The sequence below is a fragment of the Pituophis catenifer genome, unplaced genomic scaffold (genome assembly GCF_029215685.1).
Source record: "Pituophis catenifer annectens isolate HBS135680 unplaced genomic scaffold, rPitCat1.0.hap2 SCAF_2, whole genome shotgun sequence".
Classification (NCBI taxonomy): domain Eukaryota; kingdom Metazoa; phylum Chordata; class Lepidosauria; order Squamata; family Colubridae; genus Pituophis; species Pituophis catenifer.
Genome location: NW_027256882.1, coordinates 38006266 through 38032885, shown reverse-complemented (window position 1 = coordinate 38032885; position 26620 = coordinate 38006266). Strand labels below are relative to the sequence as shown.

Sequence of the window (26620 nt, the reverse complement as noted above, 5' to 3'; positions counted from 1 at the left end):
GTTTTTGCAATATTCTTCCCCCAGGAGTGGGGAGAGAATGGGGATTTTGCAGTATCCTTCCTCTGGAGTGGGGTGGGAATGGAGATTTTGCAGTATCCTTCCCCTGCCACCCCCACCAAGCCACGCCCACCAAGCCACACCCACAGAACCGGTAGTAAAAAAATTTGAATTCCGCCACTGTGTGTTGACTACAACTCTCAGAATTATCTAGCCAGCATGGCTGGTTGAGGAATTCTGGGAGTTGAAGTCCACATACCATAAGGTCCACACATGAAGTCCACACCTCCTAAGGTTGTTGAGGTTGGGAGAAACCCTGAGCTAGCTTTCTGTCCGATCAATTGGATGATGTCCATAATGATGATGTCCCTTGGGCAGGTCATTGATCCTTCATTGGCTTCTTTTGCAAATAGGAATCTAATTGGTCTGATAGGTGCAATCTTCTAGTATTATTGATTGGCCTTTTAAAGGAACCTCTCAGGACATTCATAACTGGTGAGATTATTGACCTGGAGTTGAATGAACTGTAAACTTCCCCCTTCCTGAAGACATCTGCTGAAGGAGATAGAGAAAGCAATTACATTCTTTTCAACTTTGCTATTTTTGCCGGGAGATGAACACATCAACACAATGATTAGGGGACTGGAGGCTAAAACATATGAAGAACGGTTGCTGAAATTGGGTATGTCTAGTTTAATGAAAAGAAGGACTAGGGGAGACATGATAGCATTCTTCCAGTATCTCAGGGGCTGCCACAAAGAAGAGGGAGTCAAGCTATTTTCCAAAGCACCTGAGGGCAGGACAAGAAGCAATGGGTGGAAACTAATCAAGGAGAGAAGCAACTTAGAACTAAGGAGAAATTTCCTGAGAGTTAGAACAATTAATCAGTGGAACAACTTGCCTCCAGAAGTTGTGAATGCTCCAATATTGGAAGTTTTTAAGAAGTTTTTAAGAAGATGTTGGATAGACATTTGTCTGAAATGGTGTAGGGTTTGCCTGAGTAGGAGGTTGGACTAGTAGACCTCCAAGGTCCCTTTTAACTCTATTATTCTATTCTATTCTATTCTATTCTATTCTATTCTATTCTATTCTATTCTATTCTATTCTATTCTATTCTATTCTATTCTATTCTATTCTATTCTAACATCTCTCCCAGCTTTTGAGAAATTTCCTAGTTCCTAAAGAATTGGCCAAGTCCATTTCGCCGAAAATATATCAGTGTTGTCACGTAGCTCAAGTAAATAGGAAGATGCTGGAACTCAGTTCTTGGGAAATCTCAGTTCTTGGGAAATCTTGAGAAATGTAAGGTCCTAAGTTTGAAGTAAAATATCTGGAGTAAATGGCCTAAGATTGAAAAATCTTTGCTTCAGACGCAGGTTTTCTGTTGCTTATCAGAATATAGATAACCCTTGATTTATGACCACAATTGAGCTCCAAATTTCTGTTGCTAAGGGAGACAAGTGTTAAATGAGCGTTGCCTCATTTTACGACCTTTCTTACCACAGTTGTTAAGTGAATCACTGCAGTTGTTAAGTTAGTAACATGGTTGCTAAGGGAATCCGGCTTCCCCGTTGACTTTGCTTGTTGGAAGGTCGCAAAAGGAGATCACATGACACTGGCATACTGCAACCGTCATAAATCTGAGTCAGTTGTCAAACATCTCAGTGTAAATCATGTGACCATGGGGATGCTGCAACAGTCATAATAAATGAAAAATGGTCCCAAGTTACTTTTTTCAGTGGTGTTGCAACTTTGAACAGTCACTAAGAGGACTGCTGTAAGCCGAGGACTACCTGTATAATGCAGTTCACATAAATCTGGGCATGTACTGGTAGTCCTTATGACCACAATTGAGCCCAAAATTTATCTCGTTAAGTAAGACATTGATTAAGTCACTAAATGAAGAATTGTAAGTCGAGGACGAGCTGTAGCAAATAACGGAAAAGACAAGAGGGGAAAGAAACAAGTATTTCCACTTATTTTTAGAAAGAGTGGCTCCACCTCTTGTTTGCTTCAGCCCTCTCCATTAGTATTTCTCAAAATATTACTGAAGGAATATTCTTGCATCCAGAAAATATAGTTGCCTTCCCGGTAGACTTAGGCTCTCTGCTGGTGTGAGTCATCTATGAAATCTTGCATTAATCTTGCAATTTTTCCACTTGACTTGACCAAAATGAAACTCTTTCGGGCTAACAATGGAGCTTTCTACTGTTTTAGGTGCAGAATTTAGTCATTGCTGGTCACTGCGGAAGATCTGTTAATGCGGGACTCGTATTTGACTGAAAAATGAGGCCCATTTCGTCCTAATGGTTGTATCTCTTCTGTTTTCCTGCAGAACATGGCCAGTGTCTCCTCCTTTGGCAAGTACACCCACGCCATCGTCCGCTGCATTCCTTCCTCCTTTGCCACAGCGGAGACCACAGCGGATGGATCTGACAGCGGGGCTGATCCGGTGGATCTAGCCAAGGCTCACCGACAGTACGGGGTCTATACTGGCATACTGCGGCAGAAGCTAGGGCTGCAAGTCATTGAACTGGCGGCAGACGAGGGCTTCCCCTATGCCACACTGGTGGGGGATCTGGCAGTCATCCAGGGAGATACTGTGCTCCTCACTCGGCCATGGATGCCCACGCGGCGAGACGAGGTAACGTTTATATATGGCTAATATCAAATTTAAATCTGTAAAGGATGTTGGTTCTCTTGCAGATACATTGCTGAGGGGGAAGTTTTTCTTTGAGAATGCATTTGCTTTCTCAATGGCTTGGAGGCTGTTGTGAAGTGTCATTAGCAACCAGACAAAAAGTCTTGTACAAATTTGTTTGGGAGTATAAATGTTTCACTTAGGTTTATGAAGCAGGCATTCGGTCAGGTTCTACTTACCTTTACTACCAGTTTGCAATGGGGCTGCGCGCATGCACAGAAGCTTCCTGATGACGTCCGGGTCAGTGGGCGGAGCCTCCTGCCGCTTTTACTACCGGTTCTTACAAACCAGTCCGAACCGGGGGGGCAACCCACCACTGCATTCGGTAACCTCTTGCCCGTGGAAGGTTTCATATTTTTTTTTTTTGTATATAATTTCTATGAAGATTTGGATTGCAATAGTAAAAACCGATACAAACGAAACTTAAATAAAGAGAAGAGATTAGAAAGAAGAAAAAGGGCAAGAAAAAAAGAATAGAATAGAATAGAATAGAATAGAATAGAATAGAATAGAATAGAATAGAATAGAATAGAATAGAATAGAATAGAATAGAATAGAATAGAATTCTTTACTGGCCAAGTGTGATTGGACACACAAGAAATTTGTCTCTGGTGCATAAACTCTCACTGTACATAAAATCTATAAGTGATAAGTCATGATCATAGTAATCATAAAAATACATTCGTCATAAATCATAAGATACAACACTTAGTGATAGTCATAGGATACTAAATAAGCAATCAACATAAATCATGCTAGGAAAGTGCGCAGGAGGTGGGGCACATGCAGGGGAGCGCGTGTGCATGCGTTGGGGTGGGCCGTGTGCATGGGGGCGGGGCATGTACGGGGGCACACGCGCAAGCATGGAGACGCATGCATAGGGGGCATTTGCGCATTGAATTTTGGGGGGTCTGGGTTTCGGTGCGCACACATGTGCGCTTTGGGCACTCATTCCAGAAAAAGTTAGCCATCACTGCCCTATAGCGGCGTTTTGAGGGTAGAAGTTGAGACAATTTATGTCCAGGATGTGAGGGGTCTGTAGATATTTCCACAGTCCTCTTTTTGACTTGTGCAGTATACAGGTCCTCAATGGAAAGCAGGTTGGTAGCAATATATAGTATATTTTGAATATAAATTAAAGAAGTGACTTTCAGGCTTTATTACAGGTACAGAATTTTCAGTAACTCATCATTTTCATTAGGTTAGAAATAAGATTTCATGGTTAAGTTTATAAACTCTTCATAAAGCTTGTAAACTTCCTAAAGTTAGAAACAGATATCTCTTCATCTCACATCCCATCCTTTATCGATAAGCATAAAACGTCAACTTTTAAAGTATTTAAAGTATAGTTAAATTTACTTTAAATTATTTTAACCTTGATCAAATAAACCAACTTTATACTCTTTCCTTCTAACAATTTTAACCTTTAGTTCATGCTAATATTGTCGTAGAAACCAGCAAGGTTTTGTTCTTGAAAAACCTCACAGCTGGATAATTCGTGGTTGCTAAACTTAGGAACACAGGGGAAAAAAATGTGTCAGCAAAACTAAGACCTGATTTAACCTATTAAATTATCTCAACTATTTTTTTTTTATTTGTAGCAAACTTTGTTTTTGTTTTGTTTTTTGTTTTTTAAATCAAAGTAAGCAAACACCAGCAAAAGAACTGCAGTGCATATTTTGCAAAGTTGCTTTTACCGATGTTGCCTTTTTAATATTTCCCCTAAGAAATTGCTGTCACATCCATGCAAGCAATTTGTGTTTTTTTTTTTCATCTCAGGAGAGATGGAGATAAGCACCTCTGATTTAATTGTTTTTCAGTTCGCCTCCATGGTGAGCAAATGTATCTGTACTCGGGCTTACCTGTTGTGAAAAGAACCATCACACCTGCTTAAGGCTCTTTCATGGGTTTTCCTTGACCCTGTAGTTTAAGGGATCTTATAAGACAAGTTGTATATAGAAAATGTCTTGCAGGTCCTCAATGATGCATATAGTCAACTGATGTACAGTGTGAATTGTGTTACTGGTGTTACTAGCAAAATGATCCCTAATAGGCTGGGACAAGTTTTACTACTGTAGTAACTTACAGTAGACTCACTGGAGAAGAGCCTGATGCAGGGAACGATTGAGGGCAAAAGAAGAAGGGGATGACAGAGAATGAGGTGGCTGGATGGAGTCACTGAAGCAGTCGGCGTGAGCTTAAATGGACTCCAGAGGATGGTAGAGGACAGGAAGGCCTGGAGGAACGTTGTCCATGGGGTCGCAATGGGTCGGACACGACTTCGCAACTAACAACAACAACAAACTTACTACAGTACTAAAACTTGTTCCAGCCTATCAGGGATCGTTTTGCTAGTAAGCTCTATTGAGGTACAGGTAGTCCTTGACTTACGACCACAATTGAGCTCAACATTTCTGTTGTTAAGCGAGACATTTGTTAAGTGAATTTTGCCCCAATTTATCACTTTTCTTTAAATGAATGGCTGTAGTTGTTAAATTAGTAACCCGGTTGTTATGTGAATCTGGCTTCCTCATTGACTTTGCTTGTCCGAAGGTCGCAAAAGGAGATCACCTAGCCCTGTGGGACACTGCAACCGTCATAAATATGAATCCGTTGCCAAGAGTCTGGATGTTGATCACGTGACCACGGGGATGCTGCAACGGTCCTAAGTGTGAAAAACAGTGATAAGTCACTTTTTTCAGGGTTGTTGTAACTCCGAACGGTCACTAAATGAACTGTTGTAAGCTGAGGACTCCCTGTAGTCAGGAGCCACTGCGATAGAGCGGTGATGAAAGCATTTATTCTGTTGCCTTATTCTCGTAGAGTTCTGCTTTTACAGGAAGACAGTGTTTAGTGTGGGGGGGTTTCTCCATTGTGTGCCCTCCAAATGTTTCAGACAAGATAGAAAAATCTCATTGAAATCAAGCTGAGCTCCTGGTGGTTTCATGGGCATCCCATCTGGTTCACTTGGCATCCACAGACGAGCATCCTGCCTTTGCTTTCTTCCCCATTTAGAATAGAATAGAATAACAGAGTTGGAAGGGACCTTGGAGGTCTTCTAGTCCAACCCCGTGCTTAGGCAGGAAACGCTATATCATTTCAGACAAATGGTTATCCAATCTCTTCTTAAAAACCTCCAGTGTTGGAGCATTTACAACTTCTGGAGGCAAGTTGTTCCACTGGTTTTTTTGTTCTAACTGTCAGGAAATTTCTCCTTATTTCTAAATTGGTTCTCTCCTTGATTAGTTTCCATCCATTGCTTCTTGTCCTACCCTCAGGTGCTTTGGAGAATAGCTTGACTCCCTCTTCTTTGTGGCAGCCCCTGAGATATTGGAACACTGCTATCATGTCTCACCTAGTCCTTCTTTTCATTAAACTAGACATACCCAGTTCCAGCAACCGTTCTTCATATGTTTTAGCCTCCAGTCTCCTAATCAATGTTGTTGCTCTTCTCTGCACTCTTTCTAGAATCCTGGCATTCTTTGCTTGCCTTCCACAAAATTTCAGAGCCATCCTTGCTTAGCTTTCTGAGTACCCGAGTAGGAGAAGTGTGATAGTCGGGAGGACCTCTCTTGTACAGCATATTTCACACTTTATACCATGTGAATGCACCTACACGCCTTTCCTGTTCCTTCGTATGTTTCTTGCTCCCCGAAGGGAAGCTGTGCAATTGGGCAACATTTCTTATATTCTGATTCAGGGGTAGAACAGACGAGGGTAGTGGTACTGCCAACTCGGTGGATGCTTTAGGTGGGCATCTTACCGGAGGTTTTCAAAAATAGATTGGACAGCCATTTGACTTAGAATGGGGGGCGTTTGACCAGGGGGGTGTTTGCACAGGTTTGCCTGGTGCGCCAGTTGCGCCCCTATTTGGACCGAGATGCCCAACGCACAGTTACTCATGCGCTAGTCACCTCCCGTATTGACTACTGCAATGCTCTCTACTTGGGGCTGCTGTTGAAGACCACTCGGAGGCTTCAGCTGGTACATAATGCGGCCATGCGGGTTGTGATGGGAGGGTCCTGATACTCCCATGTTATACCTCTCCTGCGCGACTTGCATTGGTTGCCGGTTGCCCTCCGGGTGAGATTCAAGGTACTGGTGATGATCTATAAAGCCCTACATGGCTTAGGCCCAGTATATTTGTCGGACCATCTGCAACCAGCAACAGCTTCCGATCGCCCGGTGCATTCTCACAGGGAGGGCCTACTCAGGGTGCCGTCGGCTAGACAATGTCGGCTGGCGGCCCCCAGAGGTAGAGCTTTCTCTGTGGGCACACCCACCCTTTGGAATCAACTCCCCCTGGGGCTCCGGTTGGCCCCTGACCTTTGCACATTCCGCCACGAACTGAAGACATGGCTGTTTAAATTGCCCAGCCTGGACTGATGGGGTTTGATTATTTTAATAAGTTTTAACATACATTTAATTTGTATTTTAATATGTTTTTATCTGGTTTGATTTTAATTGTTGTGAGCCGCCCTGAGTCCTATGGAGATAGGGCGGCCTACAAATCAAATTAAATAAATAAAACAAATAAATAAACTTAGACTTAGAATAACTGTATTGTCACTTTGAATGTACACTAACCGGCATACATTAAAATGGAATTTCGCTGCATACGGCTCTCAAAGGGTCTCCACCCCTAATAACACTGAAGGGACATAATAATAATAAAATAGATAGAATTAGTGGGACATAATAGTAGAGTCAGAAGAATTGGTTTGACTTGCTGTTTTGTTTCTGTAAGAATTGCTTTGCTAAGAATTGGAATTGCCTCTGCCATTTGCTTCTAATATCTTCTGCTATCTTGTTTTTCGTACAACTCCGTGCCTGGTGGATATCTCAAGAAGCGGGGTATATCATGGTTTGGCAGTGTTACATCAGGCAAATACCTGTGTTGCTAAGCACCCAGCCCCTCTGTTCCTTGCTGCATTGTTAAAGGAAAGCATGGGCCAAGGGGCCAGAATTGGGTACTAAGCTGATGCCTCTGAAGGTATAAAAGGACGCCATACCTTCCCCAAGGTGTGGCCTTTCACTGCATGCTCTTTGTCTGTATGTTGTGGTATGGTCTACCCAGCTCTTCTTTGTACAAATAAAAGCTGATATTTTTTCCAAGCCTCTTCTTGGGTCTCTCTCTTTGGCATTTTGGTGACCCAAGTACATTTTGGGACCTTACCAGTGGTGGGTTGCTCCCGGTTCGGCCCGGTTTGGCCGAGCCGGTAGCGGTGACTCTATTACGTCACCGAACCGGTTCTCTTTCTTCAGGAGCTGGGCCCTCCTGCCCGCCCTCGCGTTGTTCCGACCTTATATTTCTTCTTTTTTCGCCCAGCTGAGAGGTGTGGCAGAGCGGATTGCCGCACCTCAGCTGGGCAGATTTGCAACGCGCTTGCGCAAAGCAAAGCGTGCGACCAAAGAGGTGATTGCACGCGAAGTGCGCGCACAAAGAGAACCAGTAGTAAAGCCGGTTAAAACCCACCCCTGGACCTTACAATACACCTCATAAACATGACAAAATAAATAAATACAAAATAAACGCATATACCCCCATGACATAGTGAAACAACATTGGGATGGTATAAGGCTCCTGCCTTGAGCGTGGGGTTGAACTAGAAGACCTTCGAGGTCTCTTTCAGCCCTATGATTCTATGGTTTAGTCTACTCCAAGGATATTACCGAGGATTGTTGGTATGTGTGCGTGTGTTTTACCAACCAGTGTAACCACTGATAATTTTATCCTACTAGTTTGGCCTTTGAGAGATGTAGGCTGGAAATCTGGAGAGAACCACCTTGGAGAAGGTTGAACTAGCTGACGGTGTTAGTAGAAGGTCCCATCTGTTCTGCTGCAGGAGACTCTGGGATTAATTGCACCCTTGTGTTTCTACAGTGCAGTTTGGTTGCCTTGGCAATTGGGATCCTGTCTCACCCTCCCTTCCCGGCCCATCCTCCTCCTCCTCCTCCAGTGTCGCTTATAGGTGTCTGCTGATGCCCAACCCACCAAGATACATCTCACAAGTTCCGTATCTTCCTTGTCTCTTAAAGCTGAGGGCCACAGAGGAGTGGATTTGGTCTGAAAGGAAAAGGAATTTCTTTTTACAGCTGTAGATACATAGTGGGAAACCTTAATACCATTTTCTCCTTCAGTAGAAGCTCTGTGTGAAGAGCTCCGAAGCGGGCACCACTTCATACGAGAAACATGATTGCTTGTAAACATTCCGCTTCCTTTTGTTCTCTAAATGGCTTTTTAGGTTGAACAGCCCTAACCAGGCACAGAATAAAATGCCTTTAAAAGGCCTCCGGACCCCAGGGGAAGCAGTTTTCGCCCTCCTGAAGGCTTGAGGAAAGCCTCTGGAGCCTGGGGAGGGTGAAAAACACCCTCTCCCTTGCCGTGGTGCAGGCGCCTGACTAGACCACGCCTACCATGGCCACACCCACCCAGCAATGGGGCAGCGAACCCGTTGCTAAAGGATCTGAAGCCCACCCCTGGCTTCATCCCCCTCCCCCCCCACTATCTCCACCCTTTCTATTTCCTAAAACTGCTTATTTATTGTTTATTTATTTATTTATTGGTTCGATTTATATGCCGCCCTTCTCCGGAGACTCAGGGCGGCTTACAATGCGTTAAGCAATAGCCTTCATACTTTTGTATATACCTGCTTAGTAGGGCTTTCGGCCCCCCCTAAGCGGTGTTCTTTTTTATACAAAGTCAGCTTATTGCCCCCACAATCCGGGTCCTCATTTTACCTACCTCAAAAGGATGGAAGGCTGAGTCAACCTTGAGCCTGGTGAGATTTGAACTCGCAGTAATTGCAGGCAGCTGGCAGCTAAGTGCTACTTAACAGCACTTTAGTCTGCTGCACCACCAAGGCTCTATATTATATTACATTTATGTACAGTTACTTATGTTACATTTCAGGAAAGAAATTGGGATACTTGGTTGGATACTTCCTTGGATATTTTGATTTGATTTGATTTATTATTTATGGTACTATTTCTGTAGCTGCCCATCTCAACCAATGGCTGTGGTTGGCTTAGGGTTCCAAAAAACCCATAAAAAACAATTTAAAACCACAAGAACATTTAAAACAATGAAAAACATCCGAAATAATGCAAGCAGCCAAGAGAATTAACTAGCAAATAGTAAAGCCAAGAAATGGGACTTCAGGTACCCAGCCAAGTTATTTTTTTAAAGCTTTGCAAAAGGCCAGCAGGGTTGAGGATTTGCAGCTTTTCCTTTTACATTTTGGTTTAAGATTCATTTAATCGTTACACAACCTTAAAAGCAGCGATATGCCCAGAGGAATGCCAGCTGCTGGATCAATGCCCATAATCATTGCGTAGAGTGTGGTGCCCCTCCCGCAAAGCAGGGAAATGGGTTTAAGTGCAGTATGGTTGGACCAATGAAGATGCTTTTCCTCCATCCCAGATTTCACAAATCTAGTTTCCCAGATTGCATATGTAGAATTGCTTGAAAAATGCATGTGTGTCATGTCTGGGTCTACATTGGATATACTTACAGAGAACTTATTATCCTTTTGGGTAGTAGGTCCCAGAGTTGATTTATTCTTTTGGGGGATATCTTTAATTTTGTTACTGATTTTTTTTTTGCATTTCTGTCTGCCGTGATCAATAGATTCTCAATTAAGCATAAGTATAATTTTATTTCTATACCACCCTTCTCCTGAAAGACTCAGGGCGGTGTACAGCCTATTTAAAAATACAAGACAAACATCAATTAAAAATTTAAAATTATTAAATAAATTCGGCTCAATTTAAAACCCCAGAAATTTAAAATACCCCAATTTAAAATTATCATGTTGATAGCCCGGCCAGGGTCTTCAGTGCACAGCGAAATGCAACTCGCGCAGGAGGGGTGTCACATGGGCACAACGAGTTGCGCCCATAACCACCCGCGCGGCCGCATTCTGGACCAGTTGGAGCCTCCGAGTGCTCTTCAAGGGGAGCCCCATGTAGTGGGTCTGTATTGGAGATCCAAAATGCCTGGATGTTTACAACTGCGTGATCGAAACCCCACCTCCACATTGATGTATACACAAAAGGAGGCTGGGCTTTGATCACACCGTTGTGAACCCCATCTTGATTTTTTGCAAATGGCAATAAATGTGTCCCGTTTGCTGAGCGCTCGAAGAAGTGGGAGGGGATGACGACACACAACTATCAGAACTTGGAATCTGGGCTCAAAGTACCCCCCAAGTAGGTCTGTTGGAACTTCAAAGGACTGTAAGTCAAGGACTATATGTATAGCAGTGCTTCTCAGCCCTTGGCAACTTGAATATGTGTGGACTTCGACTCCCAGAATTCCCCAGCCAGCCCCAGCTAGCCGTGCTGGTTGTGGAATTCTGGGAGTTGAAGTCCACACATGTTAAGTTGCCAAGTGTTGTGGCCCGCCAGCAGCATGTGTGGATTGTTGCTGATCCCGACGACAAGGAGGCTGGTGTGGTGCTGTGCCAGCAGCCTGTGCAGCCGGTGCTTGAGTTGGACAGCGAGGAGCCTGAAGAAGATGTGGTGCCAGAGGCAGGGATTCAGTCAGGGCCTTCAGAACCTCCAGAGGCTCCTTTAAGTGAAGAGGATGAAGAGGAGGAGCCTCTTCTCAATGCACGGGCATGCAGAGCTGCCAAAAGGCAGGAGTGGTTCCTCAGGAGGAGGTCTCCTCAAGAGTAAGCCTTGGGGCTAATTGGCCACGCCCTTAGCCTATTTAAGAAAGAACGCAGCTTGTAACAAGCTGCAGGAAACAACTTTAGTTCGCTAATCATTGCGTTGGGATGTCTCTGCAACCTTGCTTCTGGGCTTTCTGCCAACTCCAGTAAGACTCTGACTAGCTTAACTGTGGAATTCTGGCAGGCTGTTAAGAACACTTATTAACAGCTGGCATTTGCTAAAACTGCGTTATTTGAGTAAACTAAGTTTTGTTCAGAGTTTGTGTGTGCTGTGTTCTTTGGGATCCGTAGCTGGAGCAGAACACCAAGCCTGAGAAATAGGAATCGTGGGAGTGTTTGTAGAGCCAGAATGGTAGGGCCCAACTTATTGTGGGTCCAGGCTTCCATTCTGGGTCCCTTGCAACTCTGGAAAGGTGTGTGTGTGTTTTAAAACAAACACTCATTTTAAAATATTCTTTGAAAACTGAAATTTCCTGAACTGTTAAGCATAACGGGTTGAAACAAAAGGAAAGCCACGTTTGCAGCAAAGGAAACTCACTGATGTTGTCAAAAGCAGAAGCGCACCCGATCCATGAAAATTAAATTAAAAAGTGCTTATGTGGGGGAGAAAGAGATGAGTCATTGATAAAATTAGAACAGCCCCGGCATCTCTGTGGCATGAAGATGCAACAAAAGAATAATGGATCGAGTTAAAGGTCATTCATGTGATCACATTATTTTTTCTTCTTAGAGGCGGATTGGAACTTCCAAGTTCATGCACTGTATATATCTATATATAGAGAAGGGCTTAGAAAAACAGCATTGAAAAATCACACAAGATTCTAGCATTCTTGCCTTATTCAGGGACGAGATTCGGTCTGGAATGGGATATTATTTGGAAGGGAGGGAGAAAAGCGTCTTCTCCGTCAATGGTTTGAATCACCAGTAGGCTGTTTCATCAGAAAGGCTATCAGTAGGACAGGGATGTCAAACTTGATTTCATTGAGGGCCGCATCAGGGTTGTATTTGATCTCAGGGGGCTGGGGTGGGCGTGGCCAGGGTGGGTGTGGCCATCTTGACAGCACTCGTGTCGGGGGTGCCTGTGGCAGCCCGAGCGCTCTGCCAGCGAAAACGGGCTCCCGAGCTCCGTTTTCAGCTGCGACAGCCTCCTGCAACCCTCTGGCAGTGAAAACTCGGCCCTCCCGAGCTCTGTTTTCACTGGCAGAGGCACCGCGAGCTGGTCCTTCGCTGTTTCCATGGCGGCCCCATGGGCCAGATCTAAGCACCTGTGGGACTTGAGTTTGACACCCATGCATTAGGAATTCTGGGGAGAGAACAGGAGAGAATATGGTCCATTCTTCCTTTCTTTTGAGGCTGTCTCAACATCTCCAGAAAACGTATGGTCATAAAAGGCCATTTGCTTTTACTTTCAGAGCACTAACTGATGCTTTAGCAAACTGACTGACAACTGCACTTTTATGAAGGAGTAGCAACCGCAGGGGTTAAAATATGTAGGGATAAGTGGACCGTTTGAGGTGTCTTCCTTCTCTCTTTATTCAACTCTGCATAATATATTCTCTGAAGTGCCCAGTTCACTTTCATTATTTATATCATTTAGGGTTGGGTTATGAAAACATTCCAGCCCTTACGTAACTTCTAGGCCCGTGAATAAAAGTTGTATGTTTTCTCCAATATGGAAATATGAAGAACCGGTTTGGTCTAGTGGTTAAAGCACGAGGCTAGAAAGCAGATGACCGTGAGTTCAACTCCCGCCTTAGCTGTGAAAACCAGCTGGGTGACCTTGGGCCAGTCACCTTCTCTCAGCCCAATTCACCTCACAGGTGGGGAACATGGGAGGAGGAAGGAGCAATGGATATGCTTGCTGTCTTGAGTTCTTTATAAAAGAGGTGGGATAATATAAATGGAAATTTTTTTTAAAAAAAATGGAAAGTTCCACCTTTCTTGGAAAGTACTGTTTCTTCAATATGTGGAGAACACATCTGGGGAAGCAATGGCCTTCCAAATGTTGTTCAGTACTAATTCCTCTGTGTCACGGTCAGCATGGCTGATGGCAAAGAATAATGAGAGTTGTAGTTCAGTCAGATCTGGAGGACTACAAATTCCTCATTCCTGTCCTAACCCTTTTCTCTTCTTCATCCTCCGGATGGAAATAAACAATATACAACGGCATTAATTCCTTTCCATTCTCTCTTGTCTCATTTGTTCCCTATTGTCCTTCAGGTTATTCTATATGAGTGATGTACGCTTTGTAGGAATGTTAAAATGTAGTATCTTTGGGATGGTGATTACTGATTCTTCGCTTGTACCCTTATCTTCCTGCTACGGTATCAACAAACATAATACAGGTAGTCCTCGACTTGCAACAGTTCATTTAGTGACCGTTCGAAGTTACAACATCACTGAGAAAAGTGATTTATGTCCGTCTTTCACATTTAACGACCTTTTCAGCATCCCCATGGTCATGTGATCAAAATTCAGACACTTGGCAATTGATGATGGTCATAGCGTCCTGGGATCATTTGATCACCTTTTGCGACTATCCGACAAGCAAAGTCAATGGAGAAGCCAGATTCATTTAGCAACTGCACAATTGTACAAGTGCAGCGAGGCAAGAAAGGTCATAAAATGGGGCAAAACTCATTTAACAAATGTCTCACTTAGCAACAGAAAGTTTTGGCTCAATTGTGGTCGTAAATCAAGGATTACCTGTAGTGATTGCTGACTTCTAGAAATCTAATAAGGGATGTGGATTCTAATTCAAATTAAATTGGAGCTGAGATACCTGCTAGATCTCTCCACATGGCACAATCCATGTCACGATCTACTTAATGTATAAAAAAAGAACGTGGATGAGGCTCTGTGAGGACAAATTCTTAAATGTGGTGGCTATTTGGGGTATTTTTCCTTGACATAGACTCAGAGGAAGTCTGATTAATAGTAGTATCTGATTAATATAGTATCTGTATGCTACTAAAACTCTTCATTGTTAGTATGCAACCTGTCAAGTTTCGTGGTCGTCTCGAATAAAATGCATTTCAAACAAAATTTTTGAAGAAAAAACTCCTATTTATTGAGCACGACATCCTAACATGACTCCAAACGAAGCCAACACTGACTTCCTGACCCCAAACCTTCCCTTTCTGTTCCCCAATTCTCAGTGTCCCATTGGCCTTCTTCCAAATCACTCTCCCCATATCTAGTACTTCAGCTCCCAGGAATGTCCCCCCTCCCATCTCATCTCCTAGGGGACATTATCTTCAGGGAAAATAAGTAGGTGAGAAGTCAAGCGTCCTCTTGCCAGCTGCCCCCTCTTCTCCTTCTTATGTCAGCACTAGAGTAAATGCAGGTTGAAGTGCTGACACAACCATCAGTTAGCTGAAATGGTACATCATAATATAACAAGTTTTGAATCATAGGACCTCAGATCTGGTAACAGTAAACATACACAAAGAACTCATTACTCCTGTGGAATTGACATTTTGAGGATCTTCAGACCAATTGCATTGACATAGTTGTGGCTGCCACTGTCAGCCATGGTCATATTATTGGGGTCTATGACAATTCGCCACCGCCAACTCGCTACAACCAACTCACCACGGCCAACTTGCCACCGCCAACTCACCACAGCCAATGCCATGGGACAATTGCAGGACAAGAGTTAGACTAATATCAAAGAAATGGTGGAATAGAATCATTAAAGAAAGAATACAAAAGGAGGGACAGAATGAAATGTGAATGACAAAAATTTAAATATTTTTAAATTTATTTAAAATATTGGGAAGACGACTAGGGCGGATTGGGGGGGAAATCCACCAGGGTCAGAGCCGTGCCCGGCACAGGGTAACGATTCGGGGGGCACCGGACGAGGGATTGGGAAAGGGATGGGGGACGATATCTATGAGGGCTGTACCATCGGCACGGTGAATGGGAGGGGCAGATATGGCGGGAGCTGGGGACCACATCAGGTGCTGGGGGCTCGCACTTGCTGTCTGAGAGCAATTGCTTGCCCCGGTCCCCAAGGCTCTGCTCGGATACGAGGTGGCTTAGATACTCAGGAGCTGGGCCTTCGGCTGATGCTGTGCAATGCCAGGTCCGTGGTCAATAAGGCCCCCCTCATCCACGATCTTATACAAGAGGGAGGAGCGGACCTGGCGGGTATTACGGAGACCTGGTTGGGCCCGGAGGGTGGCGTCCCTCTGGTTGAAATGTGCCCACCAGGCTTCAGAGCATTCCATCAGCCGAGGGCTCAGGGGAGGGGCGGGGGGGGTGGCGGTTATTATTAACGAGGATCTGGGTCCGAGGGAGACCACTGTGCCTCAGATAGCCGGATGTGAGTCCCTCCTTGTGAGGTGGGGCCGTGGGGTTCAGATGGGCTTGTTGCTTACGTACCTGGCTCCCTGCCGCGTGGCAACAGCCCTACCTGAGCTACTCGACGTGATAGCCACGGTGGCAGTAGATACACCCAGGCTTTTAGTCATGGGTGATTTCAACTTGCCATCCGTCGGTGAAACGTCTGAGGTGGCTCGGGAGTTCATGGCTTCCATGACGGCCATGGACCTGACCCAGTTAGTTCATGGCCCTACTCACAGGGGAGGTCACACTCTGGATCTGATTTTTGTCTCTGGCCAGTGGTTGAGTGGTCTTGTTATAGGGGATATAGACATGGAACCCTTGTCATGGTCTGACCACTCACTCCTTCGCCTAGATCTTCGAACCGCGACCCCTCGCCGCAGGGAGGCGGATCCAATTAGATGGATCCGCCCCAGGCGCCTGATGGATCCTGATAGGTTCCAGACGGAGCTTGGGCCATTTCCTGAGGATCTAGCACATGACTCGGCCGAGGACCTGGTAGCCGCCTGGGATCGGGCGGCTGGTGGGGCCTTGGACCGAGTTGTGCCTTTGCGGCCTCTGACCCGATGCCGATCCCGTGCGGCTCCTTGGTTTACTGAGGAGCTGAGGGAAATGAAGCGCCGGAAAAGACGCCTGGAGAGCGGTTGGAGGGCCAGTCTCGCTGAATCTGATCGAACACTGGTAAGGTCGCATATTAAGGCCTACCTAGTGGCGATAGAGACGGCAAAGTCTAACTACTTTTCCGCCTCTATTGCGTCATCAGGGAATCGTCCGGCCGCCCTGTTTAGGGTGACCTGCGCCCTGCTCCATCCGGGAGTGCGGGAGGATCCCTTAGAAGGCAGGGCGGAGGATTTCGGACAATACCTGTATGACAAAATCGCCCAGATCCGGGGGGATTTGGACTCTGACTGGGTAGATCAGGGCAGGGTGACGAGGAATAGTCTTGAGAATGTTATCTGGGAGGAGTTTGATGCTGTGACTCCTGATGATGTGGACAGGATTTTGGGGAGACTTAGTGCGGCCACATGTTTACTGGACCCGTGTCCCTCCTGGTTGGTACTGGCTTCCCGGGAGGTTACACGAGGCTGGCTTCAGGGTGTTATCAACGCTTCGTTGAGTGAGGGTTACTTCCCCACCGCCTTGAAAGAGGCGGTGGTGAGGCCTCTCCTCAAGGAGCCGTCCCTGGATCCGGCAATATTGGCCAACTATCGTCCTGTCTCCAACCTTCGCTTTATGGCGAAGGTTGTTGAGAGTGTGGTCGCACGACAGTTTCCGCAATTCCTGGAGGAAACATCTTATCTAGATCCGTTCCAGTCGGGTTTCAGGTCTGGGCACAGCACAGAAACGGCATTGGTCGCGTTGGTTGATGATCTCTGGAGGGCTCGGGACAGGGGTTGTTCCTCTGTTCTGGTCCTGTTAGACCTCTCAGCGGCTTTTGATACCATCGACCATGGTATCATGTTGCACCGGCTGGAAGAGTTGGGGGTGGGAGGCACCGTGTTGCGGTGGTTCTCCTCCTTTCTCTCCGACCGGTCGCAGTTTGTGTTGGCAGGGGGGCAGAGGTCGACCTCGAGGCCTCTCATTTGTGGAGTGCCGCAGGGATCGGTCCTCTCGCCTCTCCTGTTCAACATTTATGTGAAGCCGCTGGGTGAGATCATCCGTGGCTTTGGGGTGAGATACCACCAGTACGCTGATGACACCCAGCTGTACATCTCCACCCCAGGCCACCCCAACGATGCCCTTGAAGTGATGTCCCAGTGCCTGGAGGCTGTACGGATCTGGATGGGGAGGAACAGGCTCAGGCTCAACCCTTCCAAGACTGAGTGGCTGTGGCTTCCGGCATCCCGATATAGTCAGTTGACTCCATCACTGATTATTGGGGGCGAGTCATTGGCCCCCACAGAGAGGGCTCGCAATCTGGGAGTCCTCCTGGATATGCAGCTGTCCTTGGAGGAACATCTGACGGCTGTAACCAGGGGGACCTTTTGTCAGGTTCGCCTGATTCGCCAGTTGCGGCCCTTTCTTGATCGGGATTCCCTGTGCACAGTCACTCACGCCCTCGTCACCTCTCGCCTTGACTATTGCAATGCTCTCTACATGGGGCTCCCCTTGAGGAGCACCCGGAGGCTCCAGCTGGTCCAGAACGCAGCAGCGCGGGTAGTGACGGGAGCAGCATGGCGCTCCCATGTAACACCGCTCCTGCGCGAGCTGCACTGGCTCCCAGTTGTCTTCCGGGTGCGCTTCAAGGTGTTGGTTATCACCTTTAAAGCGCTCCATGGCATAGGGCCTAGCTATCTTCGAGACCGCCTGCTGCTACCAACGACCTCCCATCGACCCGTGCGCTCCCACAGAGAGGGCCTCCTCGGGGTGCCATCAGCCAGACAATGTAAGCTGGTGACCCCCAGGGGGAGAGCCTTCTCTGTGGGGGCACCTACCCTCTGGAATCAGCTCCCCCCAGAGATACGGAGAATCCAAGACCTCAGTGCCTTCCGTCGCGCCCTTAAAACCCATTTATTTAAACAAGCCGGGCTGGCTTAAGATGAAATTTTTAACTGTTTTTTAAATGTTTTAAACGTTTTTAATTGGTAATGAGTTTTAATTGGGCCAAATTTATATATCTTTTAATTGTTTTTAATATTTGTTCTGCATGTTTTTTAATCTGGCTGTACACCGCCCTGAGTCCTCAGGGAGAAGGGCGGTATAGAAATCCAATATAAAATAAAATAAAATAAAAAATAAAATAATTAAATAGAATTGTTAAAATTGTCTCATGGTGAGTTGTCCTACAGCAAGTTGGCCGTGGTGAGTTATCCCGTGGTGAGTTGGCCATAGCGAATTGGCTGTGGCACGTTGTCCATTCCGCGTTATTATGATTTCTGACACTCCCTGCCAGCTTCCCATGAACAAGTCAATTATAGTTTGCCACTATAATTTTTCCATCATGCTGCACTGTCTTTCTCTCAAGGGATGACCCAATGTTCTGTCCCCCTTCCCCACACAGGCAAACACACAACCAGGCACGCCTGCCAAGATTTTATTAAGCAATCAGACTAGAAACCCTTGCAGATAAGAGTTTTGGCAGTAAACTGCGAAATGCCTGCCAAGTCAGTTTTCACTCACAGTAAGCAAGAGAGAGTTTATCCTCAGTCCAATTCAGTAGCAAAAAGTAATCCACGAACCAAGAGTTCGCCAAGGTCCAATCCAAATATGCACAAGCCAGATTTCAGGTAACGCGATGTGACTCTCAGGTTTTTAACTTTGACCGTCACAAAGCCTGAAGAGCAATCACACCCACTTTTATTCCTTGTGGGGTGTGGTTCAGTGACTCAGCTCAATCTCTGGCCCTCCCACGCCTCTTTTGTTGCTCCGCACGCTTCTCCCTCCGACGCTGCCTGGGATCAAGCCAGGATTCATCATCCTCGCTCCCTATCTGTTGTTGTTCCGATATGCTTTCCTCCTGGCATATCCCAGGCTGTTCCTCTTGGCCTTCGGATGGAACCTGAGGCATTGCCAGAGAGGAGGGTCCTGGAGAGGGAGGCCTTATCAGTTCCTCCCCATCACCTTCTGAGTCCTCTGCCTCTGTTAGGACAGGCTCGGGAGTCGGGGTCACAACACCCAATGGGCCTTTGGTTGTCTAGTAATAACTAAGGTGCAAGAAGCCATTTGATGGACACTCTGTTGAATCTTGTCTGAAGAATGAGAAGTTAAAGGTTGAGGTTAAGTGCTCCAGCCATAACAGGTGTCTCTATGTTTCTCCCCTCCTCCCCATTTCCTGTCTGTCATTTTTACAGATCAGCTGTGTCAAAAAGGTCTTGGAGGAGCTAAAACTCCGTGTCGTGGAAGTTACAGATGAGGGAGCCACCCTGGATGGAAGCGATGTGCTCTTTACAGGTGAGTTGGCCCACCATTATTGTGCTCTTTATCCTATAACCGTGATGGTGAACCTATGGCGCATGTGCCAGAGGTGGCACGCAGCACCCTCTCTGTGGGCATGTGAGCCGTTGCCCCAGTTCAGCTCTGCTGTGCTTGCGCGCACGCCTCCCGCTGGCCAGCTGGTCTTCGGGTCTCTGCCGCGCATGCGCGGGGGCAGAACAAGTGGGGGGGGCTGCGCGTGCATGCGGGGGGTCAGGGCGCATGCGTGGGTCGCATGCATGGGGCAAAGCATGAGCAGGGGCCGCGCATTGCATTTTGGGGGTTCGTGCATGCGTGCTTTGGGCACTCAGTCCCGAAAAGATTAGCCATCACTGCCCTATACCATTCCAGACAAATGAGAGCCAGTGATGAAAGATCTGATGATGTTGCAGAGCCCAAAATAGCTTGATATTTTAAAGCAGAACTGAGCAATTATTTCAGATTCAGAAGTTGCCTTTTGTTTTTGGGGAAAAGTTATTCATTATTTGTTCATTCATTCAGTTGATGAGCTTTATTTCATTTCATAGAATGCGGTGAGTCATTCAAATCTGGTAATTTCTGGGATTTCTTGATGTTCTCTGAACTTAACGATTTTCTTCCAGATGTTTCATTACCAGATTTGGTAACACCATCAGTGCAAGGTTAATGAAGCATTTGCAGGAAAACAACCAGAGAACACCAAGGTGCCAGCAGTTTAATCCATAGCTGCATATATATTCTCAACTATTGAAATTTGATAACGTACCGTATTTTTTGGAATATAAGACGCACCTTTCCCACCCCCACCCCAAAGTGGGTGAAAATTTTGGTGCATCTTATAGACTAAATATGGGCGTTCTTGGCCTCCCGAACCCTCTGCACCAGTGGTGGGTTGCCCCCGGTTCACACCGGTAGTAACACCAACGGGAGGCCCCGCCCACTGACCCCGACGTCACCAAAATGCTTCTGCGTGCGGCCCCGCTGCGAACCGGTAGTAAAGGTAAGTAGAACCCACCCCTGCTCTGCGTGTCACAATTTTGCCCTCCCCGGCCCCCAGAAGCACTCTGCAGGCCGAAAATGGGTGCGTTTTTGGTGAAAACGGGTAGTGTGGAGTACTGCAGAGTACTTCCGGGGGGACTGGAAAGTACATGATACGCGGAGGCCAAAAAATATATTTTTTTTGTTTTCCTCCTGTAAATTTAGGTGCGTCTTATAGTCTGGTGTGTCTTATAGTTTGAAAAATATGGTATATGGACAGGGTCTGGCTTGCCTAAGTTTTTTTTTTTTTAAGAGGTAGCTCTTAAATATGTTAAACTGCATTAGTTTTTCTGGGTTTCCTTCCTAAAAAAAGATGGGAACTAACACTATTGAATTTTAATAGTGTAAGAAAGCATTTCAAAGAACACGAAAAAGAGGGCTGGAGGCCACCTGAAACCATGGGGCTGCAAATTAACTCCCCCTACTATTAACAGCTGGGTGACCTTGGGCCAGTCATTTTCTCTCAACCCTAAGAAGGGGGCAATGGCAAACCGCTTCTGAAAATCTTTGCCAAGAAAACTGCAGGGACTGGTCCTAACAGTCTCTAAGAATCAGACGTGATTGAACAGAAGGAAAAAAAATACCACATCAGCAGCATGTTTTAGGAGTGAACTTGTTCAAAAGCAGTCCTCTTCCTTATATAGGACCATCCTACCTGTTAAGACTTTTCTAGTGAAATGTAATGCTTAGTTTTGGTCAGATTTGAGCTGCACAGGTAGTTCTCAACTTACAACGGTGAAAAAAGTGACTTACGGCAGTTTTACAACCCTTTGTAGCATCCCCATCAGTGGTGGAATTCAAATTTTTTTAATACCGGTTCTGTGGGCGTGGCTTGGCGGGCGTGGTGTGGCTTGATGGACGTGGCAGGGGAAGGATACTGCAAAATCTCCATTCCCACCCCACTTCAGGGGAAGGATACTACAAAATCTCCATTCCCACCCCACTCCAGGGGAAGGATACTGCAAAATCACCATTCTCTCCCCACTTCAGGGGAAGGATACTGCAAAATCTCCATTCCTACCCCACTCCAGGGGAAGGATACTGCAAAATCCCCATTCCCACCCCACTCTGGGGCCAGCCAGAGGTGGTATTTGATGGTTCTCCGAACTACTCAAAATTTCCGCTACCAGTTCTCCAGAACCTGTCAGAACCTGCTGAATAGCACCCCCGATCCCCATGATTGTGTGATCAAAATTCAGATGCTTGGCAACTGGTTCACACTTATGACCAATTGCTGTGTCCCAAGGTCATGGGGCAAAACTCAACAAATGTCTCACTTAGCAAGAGAAATTTTGGCCTCAGTTGTGGACATAAGTCGAGGACTACCTGGAGGCTTCTTCAGTCTGGGGAGAGCTTCTTAAGAGCCATTCATCCTGTTCTCCACCTTTCTTTTCTCTTCCACAGGTAGAGAGTTCTTCGTGGGTATTTCCAAATGGACCAATCATAGAGGAGCAGAGATGGTAGCTGATGCTTTTAGAGTGAGTTGACTTTTTTAGAATGGGCCATCCACATAACCCAAAGATATATTTATATATGGATGCTGGTATACCCTGGATACTGTTCTCGGTTTTTCTTCTCCCGTAATCTATATTCTATACTGAATAGTGTCAATTTTGAGAATGTCAGGGGAAAAACCTGATTATGAGTATAGTTGTTCTTAATAACAATTGAACAGACAGCACACCACAAAAGCCTCAATTTTAGGATTCAGAGGTTTATTAGAATTTAAAGCCTAGCAAACATAAACCACTTATATTAATTGCATTGCAATGAGGGTCAATCGGACAAGCAGTCAAAAGGGATGGCTTGAGGCCGATTGGCAATTTCCCCATTATTCAACATTTCATTATATATCTTAAAACCACAAAATCACATGACTTTCAGGATTCTGCCAGTTTGTCCTAGCAACAGGGGTAGTTGTTCATCCCTCCAACCTAAATGCTACAACATGGTTATTTTTCACATGTACTTTTTTTTTCCCCAAGAAGTTTTTGTTTTTATTTCTCATAAACATATTTAAATGTACAATCTTTTATCCATCATTTTTCATTCATCTTATCTTTTAACTTTCATTTTTAGTTGTTTGGGGCTGCTCTTTTACCATTTATCACCCTTTATTTTACCACAACTTTTCCATTTCTCCTCTCCTACTCTTCCTTCCTCCATCTCTTCCTCCTTTCTTCGTTCTTCCTCTCCTTTAAGTGCACACTTCCTCTTTGCCCACAACATTTTGCAAACTAAGCAACTGCCAGTGTTGCAAAGGACCATTTTGAAATACTTAAAGGTCACAAGTTCAGCACCCAGATTAACACTGATTTTATTTCAGACTCTTCAGTCCTTAATATACATGATAGTGCAGGTAAGTAGGCCTTTATTAAAAAACAAAGGTATACATTTAAAAAAAAATCCCTTACAAGAGAATAGCATGATGTAGAAACAATAATGATAGTAAAAACATTATATTATATTATCGGCCAAACAATGTCGACTGGCGGCCCCCAGGGGGAGAGCCTTCTCTGTGGGGGCCCCCGCCATCTGGAACGAGCTCCCCCCGGAGATACGGAGGATCCCGGACCTGCGCGCTTTCCGCCGTGCCATCAAAACATTTCTTTTCCAGCAGGCCGGCCTGGCCTAACCTCTCTTTTAAACTTTTTTAAAATTTTGAAATTCTTCAATTTTAAATTTGTCTTATGAATTTGGGGTGTTTTAAATTTCCGGGCCAATTATTTAATTGCATTTTAATGGTTTTTTAACATTTGTATTATATGTATTTTATTTGGCTGTTCACCACCCTGAGTCCTTCGGGAGTTGGGCGGTATACAAATAATAATAATAATAATAATAATAATAATAATAATAATAATAATAATAATAATAATAATAATAATAATAATAATAATAATAATATCTCAAAGATACCCAAAAGATACTTTCTTGGTTTTTTTCCCCTTGAAAACGTTTCGCTTCTCATCCAAAAAACTTCTTCAGTTCTTGTATGAGAAGTGAAATGTTTTTTTTTAAAAAAAAACACAAGAAACTTCAGTTGCCTTTTGGAAAGCACCTTTGAGACAACCGTGACATACATAACTTTTCCAAACTGGGATTTTTTTCCATTTAAGGAGGAATTTTCTCCTCCCCCCACAAAGAGCTCCTGTGAAGATGCTCGCGGTAGGGGATTCTGAAACATGTTTTAAGCAGCCTTTCTCAACCCAATAACCCATTGCGGAGTTCAGTGCTCTTTAACCCAATCCAGTTAATTGAGAATAATAGGGATGATAGTTCAAAATGGGTGGCAGGCAGGTGGCAAATACCTCACAAGGACTGCAAAACTCAGTGTTTGCTGTTAGCTTTGAATGCTTTAAAATGGAGAACTTCAGGAATACAATCCAGTGTATACAGCTAGACAATGATGATGTCCGTTTCCATCTGTGTTTCCATCCCCCAAAGAACGGGGTTCCCAATTCACCCTCTAGAACACAGCCTTGGTGGCTTAAAGATATGTGGACTTCAACTCCCAGAATTCCCCTCTAGAATAGTGTTTCATAGCAATGGCGGCTTAAGGATGTGTGGACTTCATTTCCCAGAATTCTTTCGCCAGCCATTAGGAAACACTGCTCTAGAACGTCATCCTCATCAGAGATATGCTATATGATTCACATGTGAAGGATTTCTGGTCTGAAACAGATGCTGTGGGTCCAGAGTTCCCTGGAAGTGCTCCAGCCTTACCCAAAGTGATCATCACCTTCATTTAACAACCCCATAATCCTTTGCGGGGTGGAGTCTGGGCAACTGAATGGAGCTAGCAGAGTGTTTTAATGGCCAGATGCCCTTCCTGTCGCCAATGCGGAGTTTTGTTCAGGAGATATATTCTCTATGTGCCCAGATAGAGAAATATCTGCCTCTACCTAGGATTGAACTCGCAGCCTCCTGATTGTGAGGTGACAGCTCCACCTCTAGGCCACCGCACCACTCCAGGCTTACCCAAAGTGATTCATGCTTGAAAGGATTCAACATTTTTGTACTTCTCTAATTCCTATTTCAGAAGTCTGCCCGAACCCACCAGGAAATGTCTGAATTCAGTTGAATTCAGATATCTCACAGGTTTTCAAGGTGGACCATTTGGTGATGGGCATTGAAACCCAATAGTTCTCAGCGGGCCTCAAATTGTGAAGTGTGATTTATATATACTGTTTAAGTGAGGTTAAGGGTAAAATCACGTACTAGATAGGAGGTATGAAAGAGAAGAGATGTTCTGCAGAGGCTCCTGAACCTCTGCAGAAGTTCAAGCAGTGTTCTCTTCCTGCAGGATTTTGCTGTGTCTACCATTCCTGTCTCAGGCACGTTGCATCTCCGCAGCTTCTGCAGCATGGCGGGACCTGACACCGTTGTCATTGGCAGCAGTGAAGTGGCCAAGAAAGCCATGAAGGTAATTCCTGGAACCGCCAAGGTCTTTTCCTTAAAGAGCCTTCAGGTTCGTGGGACGATCCTCTCCTAGGAAAGAACCAGCGGTGGGTTTCAGAAATGCTTACCACCGGTTCGCCGTACGCACACTCGCTTTGGGGACACGTCTTCTGCGCATGCACCCGGCCTCAAAAACGTGGCTAAATAGGACATCTTCACACCGGGGCGGGTGGGCAGGCAGAACTGGTCCGAACTGGCTGAATGTCACCTCTGGAAAGAACCCTTCTTCCATTCATCCCCGTTCCCAAAATGTCCTTGCCCAATAACCATCAATGCTGATAATTGTAGAGGACAAGGAATTTCTTGCAGATAAGTCATCCTCTCTGGAAGAGAAACAGAGCAGGATGGCAGAGAGGTCACTGCTCCGTTTCATGCAGTTTAGGTAGTCCTCGACTTATGACTGGTTGTTGAGCAACCGTTTGAAGTTACCACGGACCAAAAACAAAAGAAGATACAAGCCAGATTCAAAGTTCAGGAGGCCATCCCTATCCCCACAGTCACATGATCACATTTACGGCAAGGGCGCGTACCAAATCCCGTTGCTACTGGTTCGCGCGCGGGGCGCTTCTGCACATGTGCAGAAGCATCTGAGCAGGTGGGTGGAACCTCCCACTGCCACTGCTACTGGTTTGCCCGATCTGGAGTGAACCGGTAGCAATTCACCACTGATTTACGGCTATCTACAGTGTCCTGCAGTCTCAGGATGGTGATTTATGATATTTTTCTGTGTGGAACTGTTGTTCATTTCTAATTTCCGGCCAAAAAAAAAAAAAAGCCCATTGTAGACAGTTTAATGATTGTTCCAAAAATATATATATATGTAAAATCGGGTCAGTCCTGTGATGACCCACTTAACGACTGGCACAACTTATGACCATAAATCCGGGCTCAATTATGGTTGTAAGTTGAGGCCCACCTATAAGCTCCACAGAAAATTCTGTCCAATCTCTGACAGGCAAAGAAAAAAAAATGTTTTTTTGTTTTGTTTTATGGTTTTATTTTCAAAGTTGCGGGCATATTTTCCATCACACAGCAGACACTTTGCTTGTTTCTTGGACACTTTGGAGGTTGGCTAAATAAAGCTCAGTGTGGGTTGCTGCCCACCCAGTAACTAGCATGACTTTCCTAGAATAGCTGTTCCAGTTTCTCAAGCAAAGGCCTGTCAGTGATAATCATCTCCAGCACCCATTAATTCAAGAGATATACTGCCTTTGGACAGGAAGATTTAATTTTGTTTTCACAATTGGTTAGTATTCACAGCCTTGTTCTCCATGAATCTCTCCCTATCGGAGGCTGCTTTGGGTTTTATTGTTTGATTAAAAAAAGAACAGACCAAAGCTTTTTATAAATAATCGTTTCCTAATATCTTGCTGAGGTACATTTTGCAGAATGATCCTGCTTCAAGGGGAGATTGGCTTGTCCTCACAGTCCCGAATTGACCCCTGTTTTGGTTCTTTTACATACAAGTAGTCCTCAACTTATGACCACCACTGACCCCCAAATTTCT

General features: G+C 45.3%; 1 protein-coding gene across 1 annotated transcript in view; it reads left to right on the top strand.

Moving 5' to 3' along the window:
• DDAH2 (DDAH family member 2, ADMA-independent) overlaps positions 1-26620 on the top strand; it is a 56094-nt gene that overhangs the window by 19691 nt on the left and 9783 nt on the right. Inside the window, exons 2-5 of the mRNA XM_070936665.1 lie at positions 2333-2641; positions 19515-19614; positions 22057-22130; positions 24959-25078. Coding sequence (XP_070792766.1) covers positions 2336-2641; positions 19515-19614; positions 22057-22130; positions 24959-25078 — 600 coding nt within the window. The 5' untranslated portion in view covers positions 2333-2335. The remainder of the gene's footprint in view (positions 1-2332; positions 2642-19514; positions 19615-22056; positions 22131-24958; positions 25079-26620) is intronic.